The sequence below is a fragment of the Delphinus delphis genome, chromosome 15 (assembly GCF_949987515.2).
Source record: "Delphinus delphis chromosome 15, mDelDel1.2, whole genome shotgun sequence".
In the NCBI taxonomy this organism is placed as follows: Eukaryota; Metazoa; Chordata; class Mammalia; order Artiodactyla; family Delphinidae; genus Delphinus; species Delphinus delphis.
Window position 1 is genome coordinate 36,259,345 of NC_082697.1, and position 19,231 is coordinate 36,278,575.

The 19,231-nt window shown below is 39.5% G+C and overlaps 1 protein-coding gene across 1 annotated transcript in view; it reads left to right on the forward strand.

Annotated features, from left to right (window-relative positions):
- Positions 1 to 19,231, forward strand: part of PLCB4 (phospholipase C beta 4) — a 419,470-nt gene that overhangs the window by 326,561 nt on the left and 73,678 nt on the right. The window contains exons 13-19 of the mRNA XM_060031226.1: positions 4,631 to 4,739; positions 8,587 to 8,797; positions 9,792 to 9,885; positions 12,977 to 13,056; positions 13,597 to 13,681; positions 16,210 to 16,300; positions 18,264 to 18,359. Of these exons, the coding sequence (XP_059887209.1) occupies positions 4,631 to 4,739; positions 8,587 to 8,797; positions 9,792 to 9,885; positions 12,977 to 13,056; positions 13,597 to 13,681; positions 16,210 to 16,300; positions 18,264 to 18,359 (766 nt within the window). The remainder of the gene's footprint in view (positions 1 to 4,630; positions 4,740 to 8,586; positions 8,798 to 9,791; positions 9,886 to 12,976; positions 13,057 to 13,596; positions 13,682 to 16,209; positions 16,301 to 18,263; positions 18,360 to 19,231) is intronic.

Here is a 19,231-nt window from a genome sequence, read left to right on the forward strand (position 1 = left end):
ACTGAAAAACCCTTTGAACAGATAGAGAGTTCAACAAGGTAACCAAATAAGTGATCAACAAAGAAAAATCAATACACACACATATACTAGCATTCATCAATTAGAATAGGTAACAGGAAAAAAATGCCATTTATATTAGCAAAAGCCATGCTGCCACCCACCACCTTCCAGCTTGTAAATCCCTTTATTCCTTATATGAAATTTTCTGTTCAGTGTACTAATGTGTATCTCCAGGAATTTGGAAGGTGAGGAGAGACTATCATTTACTGCCTTGGTCGCCGTGTAGGGGTTTGTACCACCTGCTCTCTACCCATGCCATCACCACTTACTAGCTTTTCACTAGTAGCTTTAGATCTGCTCCTCATTTGCTTCTCGTATGTCCGTGTTCATTGCTCCCCAGAGTGTGATCTGGGGACCAGCAGCCTCGGCATCACCAGGGAGCTTGTTAGAAATGCAGAATCTCAGGTCCCATCCAGAACTGCTGAGTTGGAATCTGCATTTAACATTATCTCCAGGTGATTTGTCTGCACATTAGAGTTCGTGAAGTGCTGGATTCCTCCTCGGAATGCTTAGTGTGAATGGAAAGAATGTGAGAGCAGCATAAACCTATTATTCTCCATAATGAATTTAGTCATGGAAATCCTCCACTCGGATCTAAAATTTGCCACAGCTATGTCTCTTGGTCCCATCCAGTGGGTTGAGGGAAACTTTCTTTGCCTATATTATGGAAATAGCAAACTGGAGTCCAGGAGAGCTGGTGGGGGCCGTCAGTATGAGCTGGCACATGGTTGGATACTGCCACCAACTCAGTTCTCTACGTATCAGGGCTAATTAAAGCTTCTTGGCTTCAGTTAGTTTCACCTCTCTTTCCCTGTTCCTAATGAGAAGCTAAATTGATTTTAGTTTTGCCTTCATTCTCCATATGACTTCTTACAAAGACGACAGCAACTGAGGGCGGGCAGAATTGAGAGATGCGTGAAGAGCTGGAGAAAGAGATCAAATTAAGAAAGAGAGGCAGAGATTTTAGATAACTGCAACAATCAAGAATTAGCTTTATTTTCTTGTTGCTGGTTATCTTTCCGCCTGCCTCACATATGTCATAGGATCACATTAGAGCTAAACCTGATTTGTTATTTTATTTTGCAGTTGAAAGAATGTAATAAAGGGCTCAAGATTGCTTTCCATTTACAATATCTTTATTCTTTTTTTTAAGGATTTTTTTTAAATTTTATATATTTATTTATTTATTTATTATTTTTGGCTGTGTTGGGTCTTCGTTTCTGTGTGAGGTCTTTCTCTAGTTGCGGCAAGCGGGGGCGACTCTTCATCGCGGTGCACGGGCCTCTCACTATCGTGGCCTCTCCTGTTGTGGAGCACAGGCTCCAGACACGCAGGCTCAGTATTTGTGGCTCATGGGCCTAGTTGCTCCGCAGCATGTGGGATCTTCCCAGACCAGGGCTCGAACCCGTGTCCCCTGCATTAGCAGGCAGATTCTCAACCACTGCGCCACCAGGGAAGCCCTCCATTTACAATATCTTTATTCTGTAATGCATGAGCAAAGAGAGAGATGGAAGTATTTGGTGCTATAAACGTTACCAATTATTCCCTTATCTTTTTATATCTCTTTTGAATATTATTTATATCAACATCTCTCTCCCAGTGCTGCTTGGATTGAAGCCAGTTGAAGTCTTTTCTCAATAAAAGTAAGGACATAATAAAGGAGGCGTGTTCATTATCTTCTTGGTCACTTGGGCACAGTTCTGTGAACTATTTTCGGAAGCTGTTCAGTATCGTATTTTACAAAGCCCTGGACATCACGGGGTGGATGCCCTCGGTACATTGCTACCCCAAATTCCAACTGAAAACCCATGGTCTCTCCCTCAGAGGTGTGAAGCATTTGCCCCACTGTCCTTATGTCCATGTGGAAATCCTCTGCAACCTTATTACTCTGAGATTATGTGGAAATGATCTTTCTCCTCTTTGCTTTCTCATATAAAATTATATTTTTGTGACTCAATACAAGTTTTACCATTTTTTCCTTGCCTTTGGGTTATCCAGATTACACTGTGCTTCCTTTTTGAAACGTGAGCATTTTCAGGAAAGTAAAAGGTTAAGGTATCTGGTGGAGCAGATGTAAAGACAAGTGAAATTTCATATTGTCTTCTCTTAATGCTTATTTGCTGCAAATGTAGAATAGGGGATTATGATACATCCATTGTATGTACTCAGTTTTCCTGGCTATTGCTTCTGATAGGGGGATGTTCTTCTAGTGAATATCATGCCCTCTGATAAATTTTGATGGGGGTTAATTGGGAGGACACCTCAAACATTTAGCATTCTTCTATCCTTTGCAGAACTTAGGTACTTTTTTTTTACGGATATGCAAATATATTGAAATGCAAACCTTTACATATTAGAGTAGTGCTTCTTAAATTTGAGCACATCAGAATCACCTGAGAAGCTTGTAAAAATACAGATTCATGGGTTCTACCCCAGAGAGTCAGGTTTGGTAAATTTGGAGTGGGGCCCAAGAATGTGCATTTCTAACAAGCTCCCAGGTGAGGATGATGCCACTGCTGCCATCCACAGGCCACACTACAGGGGGCACCAGGTTAGAACCCACATACCTCTGTACATAAAAAGCACCTAAGAATACCTGGATTCCCTCTCTTCCTTTCCCAACTTTGCCTCTTTCTTCTTTAGCTGAGTCTCTTCTTTCTCTCACTTTTAAATTCATATGGATTTGCCCCATGATCTCCATGAGTCCAGAACACTTACCAAAAGCATACCTTTAAATTAAAAGACTTAATTATAATAAGGAAGAAAACCTTATTAGTATAGTGGCCAACCATGAACATAACTGCAGTGGGGTCTCAAAAGGCCCTTTTCCTGCCACATCCATCTTCTTCCATGGTATTATTTACGGAGACTGAAAAGGAAAGTGCCTAGAAAATGTATTGTTTGTTTGTTTGTTTTGAAAACAATGCTTTCTCACCAGAGAGCTCTGCTTGTCATTCCCTTGGGTAGGGGCTCTGGAGTTGCATGACAGCATCCATTCCCTAAACAAGATGTCTTGTAGCATGCCTTCACCTGCTTGGCGTTCCGTGGTCCACTGCACCATCTCTCTGCATACCCCAGGACTTTTCTTTGTGGTCTCAAGGCCTGTTGCTCATGTAACAGTTTCTGCTCTAGCACACGCATGGATGTGAGCTTTTGTGAGCCGTAATTTCTTAGATTCCAACAGAAGCATGCTTCATTGGGATAAATTGACAAAGAGATATTGATTCCTTAGGAGTTAACACTCTTAACTCGGTGGGAGGTGGGAGCATCAGAGCAGGCTAGGCCACAAGTGCTTTAGGAAATTACATCAAGTGTTCTGTTGGCCAAAGGCATTCATTCTGTGTGCCCCACTCTTCAAATGATCATTTCAAAACAAATGGGGAAGGGAGATCCATATGAACTTTTAACAATTGTTTCTTCAATACTTTTTCAATAGTGCTTTTCAAAGTCTGTGCATATATTTGGGTAAAGAGTTGTTGCCGGTGTCCTACGTACTGACCAAGTTTTGCTCACATCTGCTTATATGCCATTATTCCATTGAAGTTTCCTTTATTTATTTATCTGATGGATGACCAGGGATGCAGTGTTTGGTCCTCTAATCTACCACAAACAATAAGGAAGTTTAATAGACCCACTACCTCTAGGTACAGAAAGATAGTCAGATAGACACACACACACGATTGTAGCTGAGTCAGTAAGTTGGACTTTTTTCATCACTGCTGTAAAGTTAGGATGACAGAACTGCAGAAATAGCTTTGCTCCTGGTGCCTCATATAACATAGCACCAGGAGCCTATAGGTGCTGATTTGAAAAGAATGACATCACCAACCTCCAAATTATTTATGTACTTTCTGCCCAGAGAATTTCCTCGGGGCAAACCAAGTTAGATTTCATAGTGAAATAGAATTTCTGAACTACTGATATTTAAACACAAATTTTCATATTGTTTAGAGCTTGTAAATATCCCTGTGCTGATTAATTTTCAACTATTACAATGGATTCATTTTGATAAATATTGATTCAAGAGAATGAAGTTTACAGTTCCCAAGAAATCTTTTATTCATGTAGAAAGACATAATGAAAATAAAATGATCCTTCCTGTCTAACTTTAGGGTTTTGGAGGGGTTTTTTGTTATTGTTGTTTTTGGTTTGGCATTTAAATGGGTATTTTATATATTTGGGGTTTTTTTGAATTTTTGCTTTTGTTTATCCTTTTTTTTTTTTTAAAGATTTTTGATCTCACTTTTTATAAGCACTTATGCCAAATGTCTTGCCTGTGGTATGGCAATGCCATACCGTTTTCTCTGTCCGTCAACTTTTGAAGAAAGAAAGTATCTTCTGTTTTCTCCCTCATCAGTTCAGTGAGGGGAACCAATAAAATACTACTACCAAATTTGGACGTTTCTGAAGTCTATTTTAGGAAGAAAGGCAGGAAAATAGTGAAATCTTCTCTTTGTAACTGTAAACATGATATTCTAGATATATCTTATATTAGAAATTACATACTTTAGTGATGTTTACTGGCCCAAGGGTGAATGTCAGCCTAAATGGAGTTATTTTCTCATCATAGCATCAACGAGATCCTCGATTGAATGAAATTTTATTCCCATTTTATGATACTAAAAGGGCAATGCAGATCATTGAGATGTATGAGCCTGATGAAGACTTGAAGAAAAAAGGTAAGAAAAGTGTAAACAGAGAGAATTTTTCTTTGTTTAAAAAAATCAAGGACATATGCAACTTTTAAAGTCCTTGAATTTTTAGTTAAAGGTATCTTTAAATGCTTTGGGGCTCTCTAGAGGCAAGGATTGATAACTGACTGACTTTTTTTTTTTCCTTGCTCTAAGTATAAATTTTACCTTACACCAAAATTTGTTCGTGCTGCCTGAAGTGTAATGATAAATTTATTATTAAACTATAGTGATATTTTCCCCATGTACTTTCTTATCTTTAGTATCGCATAGTGCTTAAAATGTAAAAATGCCAATTATAGTCTCTGTTCACCATCTATGAAAACAATGGCATTTGCTATCAAAATTGACACCTTCTTCTTCTCCCTTTAGTTTTGCAAGCTAACTAAATTTAATACGCGATTTAAAGAGTCTTTTTACTCATCGTTTGACCTCTGGTATGGAAGATAAATGCAATTGACATGAAATTAAATAGGAATCAATTTAGCAAATTGTTGGGGTTTTTGAGCATTTGCCTCTTTCAATGAAACTTTGGAAACAATGTGTTGTTCATTCCAACATTTAACAAAGGAAAGGTATGGAGAGGAAAGTTAAGATTGGTTCTATAGCCATGAGAAACACCTGCAAAGGATGGGAGCGATGATGCTGATAGAGTATCTCCAGGGAGTGCCAGGAGATACCTGATCTGGAGTCTCTGGCCTTATGTCTCGGTGGAGAGTGAAGGGAGATCTAGGTTAAGTTCTTTCTGTCCCATCTGCCCATGAGTATCATGGCCTCAGTTTTCTCCTCTTTAGAATAGAGGTTCTTTTTTTTTTGTACCTCAGTGAGTGTGGCTGAAAGATTTATACGTTCTCTGGACCCACATAGAACCCATTTACATGCATGCCTGGCCCACCATACCATGTGGCCTTACCCCTGATATTTTTCCAAGCCCAACAGAGTTTTCCCTTGGTTATAGTCATACATTTACACTTTTCTGCTAGGGTCTCAAATATCTATTTTCAGAAAGACTGCTTCATTACTTACCTCTTTATCAATATCCTGAGTATCATAATTAAGTCCACATGGCATGTGATTTAAGTGAAGGGAGGAGTGGCTTGGCAGAAAATCTAGTACTTTGCAGTGGTGGGAGGTGATGTGATTTTTGTTGCATCCCCTGTTGCTGTGTGACCTTGAGCAAGGAACTGTATTCCTAGACCTCAGTTTCCCTGCTTGTAAGATGGTGGCGTTCATGCAGTCATTCAGCTAGTATTTCTGTCGCCTGCTTTCAATCCTTATAGGCACAGCCAAGCACTGTGCTAGGTGCTGGGGATTCAAAATGAAATAAGGCGGTTGTGATCTACTGAAGGAGAAAGACCTATGACTCAGTAGTGCCTTGGTAGTGTGATAAATGTTATGATAGAGGTGTGTCTTATTATGTATAAGTTCCTCCCAGGTCCTAAAAGTCTATGAAATTACCACTGACACATCTAAAAAGCATAGCTTCACCATTTCACATATGACAGAAATGTTAAAGTCTGTCATTATCAAGTATGGGTGAGAATGTGGTGCCAAAGGCATTCTTATCAACTATGCTGAGTGTGTAAATGGGTACAAACAACCACCTTGATGAATATTTTGTCAATAATAAAGTGGAAAATATGCCTCTCCTACAGCCCAGCCTCTTTACTTCCAAGTATGTACCCTAGAGAGTGTCCCATGTCTTTCCCGAGTCTGGTGTCAGAGTGGCCTTGCTCAGTCCTCAGATCTCTGCTCCTTCTATCCTCACTCCTTGAATGAGCTCATCCAAGCCAATGGCTTTAAGTTTCTTCTATACACACATGACTTTCAGATTAAACTCTCCACTCCTAATCTGTCTCTTAAACTACAGACCTGTATAGTAGACCTCTCCATTTGGATGCTGAGTGGACATTTCAAATATAAATATATATATATATATACACACACACACACATAATATGCTTTGATTGTCCCCATCCACAGACCTGTCCCTTTCCCAGCCTAGAAAATGGTACCATGACTCACCCAGCTTTTCATGCCAAAACTCTTGGAATCATCCTTGACTTGTTTATTCTTTCACATCATCTCTGATCCATCAATAAAACCTGCAAGATCTATCCTGAAAATAAATCACTTCTCACCGTCTCCACACTTACTGGACTATCAGATCCTACATCATCTCTCCCTAGATGAGGCCAGCTGACTTCTAACTAGTCTTCTCCTTTCCTCAATGCCCTACGATTTATGTACCACACAGCAGCCATAGTAAACCTTTTAAAATCAAATCTAATTATGTTCTTCCACTCTTCAAAATGCTCCAAAGACTTCCCAGCACACTCAGAATAAGATCCAAAGTACTTAGTGAAGACTAAAGTCCAACCGATGTAGATCTGGATTTGGAGTCTTCATTTCTAGCTACTTTCCCCTCCATCACATGGTCTCTGCACTTGCTGACCTTTCTGTCTAGGATGGGGCAGCCCCAGGGGTGCATGGGGCTTGCTCCCCATGCATGAATGTGACCTCGTCAGAAGGACTTTTGCTGGCCACATAGCAAACACAGCATCCTGGTCATTCTTGATTGCTTTCCTACCCTGCTTTCTGTTTCCTTCTAGCATTTTCATAACATTATATTTATTTTTTAATTTATTTGTTCTCTCACCCATAGTATATGAGTTTCATGAAGGTAGGGCTTGTCTGTTTCTTCTATCCTGCATCTATCACAGTGCCTGGGAAAGTATAAATGTATGTGTCCAAGGAGATAGACACACAAATTTTTACTGCAGTTCGTTTAGTTATAAATAGAATGACCTAAATATCCATCAACAGAATGATGGATAATGAATTGTGGTATATTCACATATGGACTACTTTACACTCTACACACTGCATACTTCTACTATACATTACTCAGTGAAAAATAAATGAACAAGAGCTACTTATATTAACTAGATAAGTCACAAGAAAACAGAAAAAATGGCAAGCTGCAAATGCAAATAATGGGGTAACTTTTATATAAATTTTAAAATAGTCAAAACTACCTACTTTTTGGATAAATGTGTATAAAGTTACAGAACCACTTTGGGAATGTTAAACACAAAAACTAGATTATTGGCTGTCTACCTAGGAATAAAAAGATGGAATTGAATGGAGTTGAGGTGGGGCACACAGGGTGCTTCATGGGCATCTGTAATTATGCATTTCTTTAAAAAATGTAAAGCAAATAAAGGAAAAGGTTAAGATCTAACAAGGCTGTGGTATAGCTGTTTATCCTGCTATTATCTGTACTTTTCTGTAAGCTTGAAACCAGCTTGTAACTTGGAAATGCTTAAGTAAATGCAAGAAGCTGAAGCTGTTGATGGTTGACAGGGTAGGAGAAGATGCAGAAATATTGACACCGGCCCTGTCCCATGTCACAAAGGTGTGATTGAGATGAGTGGTGGCTCTTGGGATCACGTTTCAATGACCACTGAATACTCATCTCACTGGTCCCATATCCTATTTTTTAGATGAAATAGGAAAATGGAATTATTTGAATCCAGAGAGGCCACTCATCCCTTCTCCAATCTGGCTCCTGGTGCTGCACTTTTGAACTTAGGGAACTGATTGTTTTGCCATCATGGATGTGAAAGCAGATGCCTCCTATTTGTGGAAAGCATTAGATTACTTATGCAATGCGGGTACTTCGTTCAAGTTCTGAAAGACGAAAGTTCTTGGGAAAGAGACTATGAAGAAGTTTTTACTCCTCCTGTTTAAGTTGCCTCAAATGTCATAAATAAAACATGAGATGTGTATCTTCAGAGCCATAAGTCTACCATGATATTCCTTTTCCCCCCAGGCCAAATATCTAGTGATGGGTTTTGCAGATACCTGATGTCAGATGAAAATGCCCCAGTCTTCCTAGATCGCCTAGAGCTTTACCAAGAAATGGACCACCCTCTGGCTCACTACTTCATCAGCTCTTCCCACAACACCTATCTCACTGGCAGACAGTTTGGTGGGAAGTCTTCAGTAGAAATGTACAGACAGGTCCTCCTGGCTGGTTGCAGGTCAGAAACTCAAGACACTGTTTCTTCTTTGGATTTGATGCTCTTCAATTGAATTTAGTTTTCTCTGAAAAATAGGAAGTAGCATTCAGAGTGAAAAGGACATTTGTCTTTCTCTTTAATGGATTATGATGGCCATTTAACCTTGAGAAAGGAAAATTGGTATCTGTTCCAGAAGGTCTAGAGTCCTCCTATGGGTCAAAAGATGTTTTTTTTTTTTTACTGTAAATTTAAAATATTCCCCCAACATTACCAAAAAGATAGCATATTTTAAGAAGTCATGCTAAGTTTCTTGTTGGTCATAGACACTTGCAAATTTAGCTTTACTTAATGTTCAAAGTTCTAAAATTTCATTCTCAGATCATAAAGATTATTTTAAATGGCTTTAATTTTACAGAAATAGGAAAATATTTGAGGTTTAAAATATGGTAAAAATGCAGAAAGTGAAAAATAAGAAATGTAGTTACATTATGATTGGTTTCTTGATTGTCGATGACCAATACTTAATTTTTCAACTCACTGTTTTCTGTGTGTATGGAAATATGTTAAAGGACTTTAACTACATCACTACATCTGTTTCTGAATGCTTAAATATGAGTCACTGAAACAATGAGAACATTTTAATTTATGGCCAAAGTAACATCATCCCACCTACAAAATTTTTACAGTATTCTTTAACATCCTATAAAACCCAGCCCATATCTAAATTTTCCCAGTTGTCCTCAAATTGTCCTTTATTACAGCTTTGTCACAACTAGGATTTCATCCAGATCCTCACTGCTTGTTACATCTCTTTTCTCTCTTAATCTCTGACAGTCCCTTTTTGATGACACCAATCTGGTGCAATTTTAACCTGCATCCTCCAAAAAATAATCGTGTTACTTCCTTCATTCCATTTTCTACTTCTATAGAAAACAAATTATTCTGATGTCTTTTCATTTGTACACACACTATTTTATTGTAAAGGTTTAATATTGGTAAATCACAATGTTCCTAGATGTGTTGAACTTGACTGTTGGGATGGAAAAGGTGAGGACCAAGAACCAATAATAACTCATGGAAAAGCAATGTGCACAGATATCCTTTTTAAGGTAAGTGTTTCTTTTTTTTTTTAATTGAAGTATAGTTGATTTACAATGTTGTATTCGTTTCTGCTGTACAGCAAAGTGATCAGTTATACATATATATACATATTCTTTTTCATATTCTTTTGCATTATGGTTTATTATAGGATATTAAATATAGTTCCCTATGCCTTACAGTAGAACCTTGTTGTTTATTTTATATATAGTAGTTTATATCTGCTAGTTCCAACCTCCTAATTTATCCCTCCCCACCCCCTTTCCCCTTTGGTAACTGTTAGAAACAGACTCACAGACATAGAAAAACTGTTTCATAAATAAGTTCATTTGTGTCATATTTTAGATTCCACATATAAGTGATATCATATGGTATTTGTCTTGCTCTTTCTGACCTACTTCATTCAGTATGATAATCTCTAGGTCCATCCATGTTGCTGCAAGTGGTGTGATTTCATTCTTTTTTATGGCTGAGTAGTATTCCATTGTGTATATATGTACCACATCTTCTTTATCCATTTCTCTGTCGATGGACATTTAGGTTGCTTCCATGTCTTGGTTATTGTTAATAGTGCTGCTATGAACACTGGGGTGTATGTATCTTTTTGAATTGGAATTTTTTCCGGATATATACCCAGGAGTGATATTGCTGGATAATATGGTAGCTCTATTTTTAGCTTTTTAAGGGACCTCCATACTGTTTTCCATAGTGACTGCACCAATTTACATTCCCAACCACCGTGTAGGAGGGTTCCAAGCTAAGTTTTAAAATTACCTCACCATTGCCTTTTCCAAACTATTGTGGAAACAGAGACAGAGTGGAGAAAACAAATTATTCATCTTCTCAAGCATCTTACCTTTATATTCCATTCTTCCAGTTTTTCAGAGAAAGTCAAGAAAAATGTTTTCTCTACTTAATATTTCCTTCATGCTACTTTTTCTGCTTTCAAATGGTGACAGTGCCATATAATGAGATTTCTCCGGCAGAACCTCCCTTGTTCCACTTACTTTAAAAACAGTCTTTCATTTTCTTATCTATTTTTGTGCTTACTTACTTTGCATTTTTTCTGAAGAACTTTCAAAGTGGAATAAAAAGATAAATAGAATACAGGAAATAAAATAGATTATAAATAGTGCCTATATGGGTAAGAAAGTAAGATAGTGAGATTAGAGTTTTATGAATGCTTGTCAAGAAATCCTATAAACTTTCAAGCCATACCACAAATTGGGCTCCAGACTTTTTTGAATTCAGTGCAAGGAGAGAAACATGATAATTCACAGGATTTGTAAAATACATACAGAGTAGTTAGTCCAGAGAAGCACAGTTATTCCCCAGTACTGACACCAGATAGAAGTCGCCCCTCGTAAGATCCTCACAGAATGTAATCTACACTTTTATAAATTGGATTTCAGTCATGGCCTTTTGGTGATCTCTATGTACAATTTGAAGGTTGGTTTCTTAGCAAGTTCCTCAATATGCTCCAGTGATGTCCTGCCAAAAGACAAGTGAAAAAATGAAATTCTGTGGTTGGACAATATGTCAAGTACGTCAACCTCTGTCAGTTTCGTATAACTCAGGAGAGTTATTTCAGCCTCTGGATCAATGGTTCTCAACTCTGCCAACATGTGGAAAATCACTGGGGTTGTTTTGTTTTGTTTTTTAATAGATTTATTTGTTTTATTTACTTATTTTTGGCTGCATTGGGTCTTTGTTGCTACGTGCAGGCTTTCTCTATGCAGCGAGTGGGGGCTACTCTTTGTTGCGGTGCACAGGCTTCTCATTGCGGTGGCTTCTCTTGTTGCGGAGCACAAGCTCTAGGCACATGGGCTTCAGTAGTTGTGGCTCACAGGCTCTAGAGCACAGGCTCAGTAGTTGCGGTGCATGGGCGTAGCTGCTCTGTGGCATGTGGGATCTTCCCGGACCAGGGATTGAATCTGTGTCTCCTGCATTGGCAGTCAGATTCTTAACCACTGTGCCACCAGGGAAGTCCCACCAAGAGTGTTTTTAAAAACAGACACCTAGACCCTAGACCCGTGACCCTCCATGCATATCACTTCTCTTAGCCAAGATCTTGGTGAGTTTTGAACATCAATCAATTCAAGTTTACATTTCCTGAGAAGTACCAAGAGTATGTTCAAGTGGGAAGCCATGAGTTTGCATAGACACCAAACTGACAGCAAGGGTTGACATCTTTTTTCATAGAATTAAGGAGCCTAATAGGGAAGCTGAAGCTCAAAAGGAAGTTCTTCCCTCTCAGCTTGGAGGTGAGCAAAGAAGAAACCATGGGCAGAGCCAAGATTCTCCTAAAGGAGTAATTCTAGGTCAACTCAAGTGGATAATCAAGGTCACTTGGGAAGTGACTCAAGGCATTTTTGCCTGAGAAGAAACTTCAAGCAAGAATAGCTAAAGGACCACCTGAGCCATAAGAATGCTCAGTAAAATACTCCAAGATTGTCTAGCCTAGGCCATTACTCTTTCCAATGGACTTCCCTAGATAGCTATTGTCAAATATTTTCCCAACTAACAGAATGATGGGACTTGCCCCATGGTTAACTACCAGGGTGATACAAAACAAGGGATATTGCAAATGTCACATCAATTCACAGGAGTCTTCATTGAATTAATGAAATGTAGCCCAACTCTGGTGCGAAAAGGCAGAGGAAAGTCAATAAAAGCTTCTAACAGTCCTGAGGTTTTTACCAACACATTTCTCCTCGAGGCGAGAGGGGAAGGAGAGGGGTCTGCTGTGAAAATCTCTGTGCAGAAATCTCACCTGCTCCTCAGTGAGAAAGGTGAGCTCTGAACCCATCTTGGCAGATTATCAAGCAAGGAACTGCACTGCCATTTAGGTGAAATGTCTTGTCAGTTACTAGCACCCTAATTTTGGAGAAGTAAAAGTAGCTTTGAAAAAAAGTGTCATTAACCATGAACTGTGCCTGGGTCTAACCACAGGGGACTCAGTCTGTAGCAGTAAATGGGTTCTCCAGGTCTTAATTGCCAAAACTGACTTTCTGAAAAGCTCAAATTAATAGTCTCCAATTGGTTTCAGGTACCTTAATTTTTTTTTCTCTCCTCTCTCATTAACACTCTTTATCTTTCAAGGATGTTATTCAAGCCATCAAGGAAACTGCATTTGTCACATCTGAATATCCTGTAATTCTCTCCTTTGAAAATCACTGCAGGTATAATGATTCATTCTACTCCAAGTCTCTAAGTGTTGTTTCCTAATCCCCATTCCCCACCCCTGCTCTACATCTTTTTGAATAACCGAATAGTTTCTTTTGTGAAGTGGTAAGTACACATAGTCTTATGGGGGAAAAAAAAAAAGAGAAGAAACTCAAACCACTACCTCTCACCACTTCCACAAAAGAAAAGAAAAAAAAAAAGTCATGTTAATGTGTTTTAGAAATGCTTCCTCTAAACAAAAGTTCAGAGAGCAGGACACCTTGCTCGATGTTCCATTGAGTTGGAAGACTTAGCAGTATGTTTGTAGTCAGACTTGATGAACTTGAAAGACACTTTTTACTCTGCTTACCAACTCTTAGTTTGGGGGAAGAATCGACTTCTTTTAAAACTACACCAGTTAACCCATTAGCATCAAGAGGACAATCAAACATTTTGCAGAGTGAGAGTTTTTAATCGCTAGGAATGGATGTTTCTTATTCTTATTCTGGACAGTTAATGGATGTTTGAATTTACAAATGTTGGTTCTTTCCCTCTAGCAAATATCAACAGTACAAGATGTCCAAATATTGCGAAGATCTATTTGGAGATCTCCTGTTGAAACAAGCACTTGAATCACATCCAGTATGTATTTTTAGCAAACCATATTTCTAACATGAATGGATTTGTTTTGAAATTCATTTCTGAAGGGCCAAGTAGTTCTGGAGGACTAATGTTAAAGATCTTCATGTGTATTTCAATTCGTTGGTATGGGAAGCTTCCATTGTGCTTCAGAGGGGTGTGTAGAGAGAGGCATAAAGTAAACATCTGGCTCAGTTTTATTCAGAAGATCATGGGGTCTCTATGGCTTCTGAGACCTCTGTCCTAAAATTTCACAAAGTGCGCACTGGCCAGGAGTCTAGAGTTGGTGATCATTGTCAAGTTCAGTGACAGGTTAGAATCGCCTGGGGGAACCGTGAAACATACCTCTGCCACAGCCCCACTCAGAGATTCTGAAATTGATTCGAGTTCAGCCAGATCCTGGTGTTTTTTAAGTGCTCTCCAGGTAAATCAAATGTGCAGCCAGGGTTCCGCACCCACGGGAGCCTGTTGCTATGGGAAGTTCCCTGGATCAAGTCACAAGCCAGAAGTTCAAGCTCCTAAGTCCAAAATAAACTCTTGGGCAATGTTATATGCACTATTTCGAGCTTCATTTTTACACCTACTAATTCCTTCATCAAACAAAGAATTTTTAACCTGTTCCCCATAGATAGGCTTTGTGGGGTCTGTGAACTCATTCTAACTGCATACAGTTTGCCGTTTTGTATACAGTCATTCCAGAGAGTTCATCAGATTTTTACCAGGATCCATAACCCCCAAGTGGTTAAGATCCACTCTCCCAAGATGTTGGGAGTAACACGAAAGCTACTGGAGTGAAACAAAGTATGAAACCCTCTACAGTAGTGAAATATTTTGCCCCACTGTTGATGAGCAGCTGATAGGCCCAAACACGGTAGCCCGAAGCAGCAATAGAACATCGCCATGACTAAAGGGGGAAGGTGCTCCGTGCTACCTGGGAACACATCAGGTAGTTTAACAGTGAGTTTTGCAGAAGTACATCTTTGGGAACTGAAAAAAGATATAGGAGGATATTTTCAGCCTGCTGAAGCTTTGGCTGCAGGGGCCCCGTCCACATCCTGGCGGTGCTTCCTGCTTCCCTGCACACCGGCCTGATCTCCACCGCCAGCACCTGCAGCTGCTGCTGGGGGGACGCTCTGGTCCCTGGAGCTCTGCGCACACAGGAAAGTGAGGCCAGAAGTACCAGAGAATTACCAACCCCCGCCCCGTGTTCCCTCATTCCTCAGGCGGGATGACTCCGGGCACATGGTCCCCACTGTCCCCCCAAGTTCCCCAGTGGGATCATGCTCCCGTCCACAGTGACAACTTGCCTGATAGCACACCCTTCATGGCTGCCTGTCTTCTTTTTCTCACTTTCCTACTCCTCTGCTGGAGTTCCCTGGAGCTGCCCCCCAGATAAATTACTGGTACTTTCCTCTTTGTCTCAGACTGATTCTAAGGGAACCTAAACTAAGAAACATGCTTGCTTTATTTTATTTTATTTTTTACCTAGGCCCTTTGTTTGTTTTATTTTCTTTGTTAGACTAAGGTGCTGGCTTTTACGGAAAGATCTCTGCATTCTTTGTGATGTGCACATACATGAGAGATTATGGGAGGTATAGGCAATATAAATGAGATTAAGATCTGAACTACGGAACTTTCAGTCCTGGAAGGAGGGCACAGTATACAAATGTAAAACCGTAACTAAAACAGATGGGCTTTAGTGTGGTGAATATTTATTGCCAATATCCAGGTGCAGAAGAGATCACTTGGAGTGTACTGGTTACAGCAGGCTTCCCAAAAGGAGCAGAATTTCGGCAGAGGGTTTCATTTGAGTCAGGACTGACATAGGAAGGCACGGTGCCTTGCGTGTACAGATAGTATAAAAATTAGTTTGGAAAATGAGTGGACACGTGGAAGGGTAGGTGGGTATATAGATGGATGGTGGGGGGATGGGGAATGGATGACTGGATACAACACAGTTCTGTGGATCAGAAGTAATCAAATAAAGGAACATCCCCTTTGCAGACATTAATCCAAGCCAATGAAACCATAGTAGAGGTCAGATTTCAATAATTAGGACCACTTCCTTCTTAATTCTCTTATTGAACCCACAAAGCCACAATCCCAAGCATTGAAGATGGATCACCCTACTGAGCAGACCAGCTTACTGTACAGCCCAACACTTGGGGGGGCTCAGGAGCCTCTTGACTTTGCCTGGGAGGGCACCTCTGACCCCAGCTGACCCCATCACCTCTTGTACTTTACCAGGTACTTAAAGGCGGCAAGGTCTGGGGTTGAGCTGGACCCCTTTCCCCAAGACCACTGTAGGTCAGACCCCAGCTCTGCAAAGCTCTAGAGACCCTGTGGATGCCAAATTTGCTGCCTTAGCGTAAGGCAAAGCTCAGGCTAGTTTGGGTTGCAGAATGAAAGTGTAAAACTGTGCAGACTGCCATCTAGTGGATGTTGGTTGGCCTTCTGCTCATTCTGGGCTGGGAATGAGAAGGGAGAAGTACAACCCTGTCGTGAATTCAGCCTTTTCTCTTTGTCTCTAGCTGGAACCAGGCAGGCCTTTGCCATCCCCAAATGACCTCAAAAGAAAAATACTCATCAAAAATAAACGGCTGAAATCTGAGGTTGAAAAAAGTAAGTCAAATACACTCATCTATGGCAGAAGCATACGTATCTTGCATGTTGAGACAATTCAGCTATCTAGAATGAAATATACTTTAACACCACGGATTGGGGGGAAAGCAGGTCTAGTGGTGATGTTCTATATACTGTGCAGAGCAAAGTTGCCACATTTTTATTCAAGTTTAGGTTCCACATCAACCCCTTCCTGCAGTGGGAAAACATATTCATATATTCATAGATCAGAATTTGGAGGAGTCCCAAGGAAAGATGAGAAGAAAGCAAAAGAAGCATTTTAGAATTTGTCAGGTATAAGGAACTAGCACTTTATCATTTTATATACTCTAAAGCCTTCTTTAAAAGCTTCCCTTTGCACTTTTCCCTGTGATATATACATATCTAGGGATCCTAGGTAATACGCGAGTGTGAATGTGTGTGTGGTCGGGGGGTGGGGGGAGATGATTTTATCTAGACATTGCCCCCACTGTGTTTTCCCAGAACATTTTCTTTGAAAATATTTTCTTCCAACAAATCTCTTAGTTCAGTGAACGAATAGCATCAAATATTGGTATGATTGCATTGTGGTTTTCCCCTTGGTTATTCTAAATTAAAATTTTTAACTATTTTAGCTCATTTATGTTTATTGCAAAAGCAATAATGCTATAGGAAAATGAAAACAGCAAAGAAAAATATAATAAAATAGCACTAAATTATATATTTTACACACATATACATGTATTAGAGACACATGTACACATGTACACTTTTAACATATACATGCATTTTTAACAAAACTGGGATCATGTTAAATATACTGATTTTTAGTCATTTTTAATTCAACCAATGAAGTATACTCATATCCAGTAGGATATAAATCTACATACTAATTTTAATTCTTATGTATAAATTTTTTTTTGATTCTAGTGTATGAAACACTATACAGAATTTATTATGTGGCACATAGTGTAATTTAAACAGATCCAAGTTGATGGATTTTCATTGCTATGAGAACAACAATGGTAAAATGTTTGGCTGTTCATTTTGTACATTCATGCAGCCTTCTCCTTGGTACAATTAGAGTTGGTTGGCCAAAGCATGTACACATTTTATATCATATGTATCTTGTTATACTGACTTTCAGAAAAGTTGTACCAGTTTATACCCTCACTATAATATATGAAGAGTGCCTGTTTCCCAACGATATTCTTTTTTTTTTTTTTTGACTGCATTGGGTCTTCTGTGTTGCGCTCGGGCTTTCTCTAGTTGCGGCGAGCAGGGGCTATTCTTCATTGCAGTGTGTGGGCTTCTCATTGCGGTGGCTTCTCTTGTCGAGGAGCACAGGCTCTAGGTGCGTGGGCTTCAGTAGTTGCAGCACGCGGGCTCAGTAGTTGTGGCGCACGGGCCTAGCTGCTCCACGGCATGTGGGATCTTCCCAGACCAGGGCTCAAACCCGTGTCCCCTGCATCGGCAGGCAGATTCTTAACCATGGCGCCGCCAGAGAAGCCCCCCAACAATGTTCTTAATGCTGGCTGTTAGACATCTTTTATATGGGTTCACAACTAATAAAAGAAAAATATTTTTTCTTGAAGCTTCTTCAGTCTCTATTCTGTCACTTCACCATAACAGTCCATAAACCTTGCTCTGTGCCAGATGCTCCAAATTCCGGGCTTTTGTTATCAAGCTTCAAATCCTTCACAGGGACTGAGCTGTGACTTCTCAACCTGGTGACCAGCATATGGGGCATTTCCCTCACGTTCCAATAGTGGCTCAGTGTGTATAGATGATAGGGTTGTTGTACTTGCCTTAAGGACTCGAGGCCACCAGGGCTGGGGAGACAGTGGCCATGGCTGAGCCTCAGGAGCCTCGACAATAGGTTTCCCTTCCCTTTTCATTTCCTTCTCCATGTTAATCTTCAAACCTATTTTATAAGTGATCCAACACCTGTCTCCATCTCCTTCTTGTTTATTTTTAATAACAGAACAGCTTGAAGCTTTGAAAAGTATGATGGAAGCAGGAGAATCCGCTGCCCCAGTGAACATCTTAGAGGACGACAATGAAGAGGAAATAGAAAGTGGTGAGTTGGATGTTTTAAATTTACACATCACAAAAAAATACTTTTTAAAATAAGAAAAACATGAAGTTGTCTCAGTGGACCCTTTTATATAACACAACATTCTAATTCCTAATAGTCAGGTACATGTACCAACCTTAATCTTTTGTTATTTTGGGGTATTTTTCCAAATAGTATGGCTTAGAATTTACCTGCACACTAGATTTTAGTAGCTTAGTCATCTCCTTTCCTGTTGTGCGTTCAGCTATTCAGCAGAAACTCACAGCCAGAGAATCCTTGAAGCACTTGCTGTAGAAGGTCGGGCTTGGAATAAAAAGAACATTTCTGCAGTTCTTTCCCATAAACAAAACCTGAACATCAGTGCTGTTACTGATGACAGCAGTAAGGCGAGTTAAAAGGGAAGGAACCTGGATAGAGACCCTCAGTAAATGCTTGGTTTGTGTGCACTTATAGTGAACTAGAAACTCAAAGCCAGAATTAAACTTTCAAGTTCAAATTCCTTCAAATAACCAGCTCACCAGAATTGCCTGTATCTGTATTTACAGGTAGATATTTTTTGCAAAGGCAGCCTTGCTCAAAATATTTTAATATTTGTTATTAGCTTCTATTTTTACTTTGGCCATATAGCCACTACCATAATCTTTGGTTTTACATGGGTCATTTGAAAGATTTGGAATGTTTTTAGAAAATTATTTGTTCATTACGTATCATGAGAATTGATTAACAAAATGACATGAGAGTTGATTAACAGAATAGTTTGGACATACATTGAGTGTCTATTGGTTAGTGCCTTGAATTTAGATAGTGTCTTGGGGCTAAGTAATTTAGAAACATTTGTAGAAACTCTGTTTTTCATATAAACATCTGAAATAGAA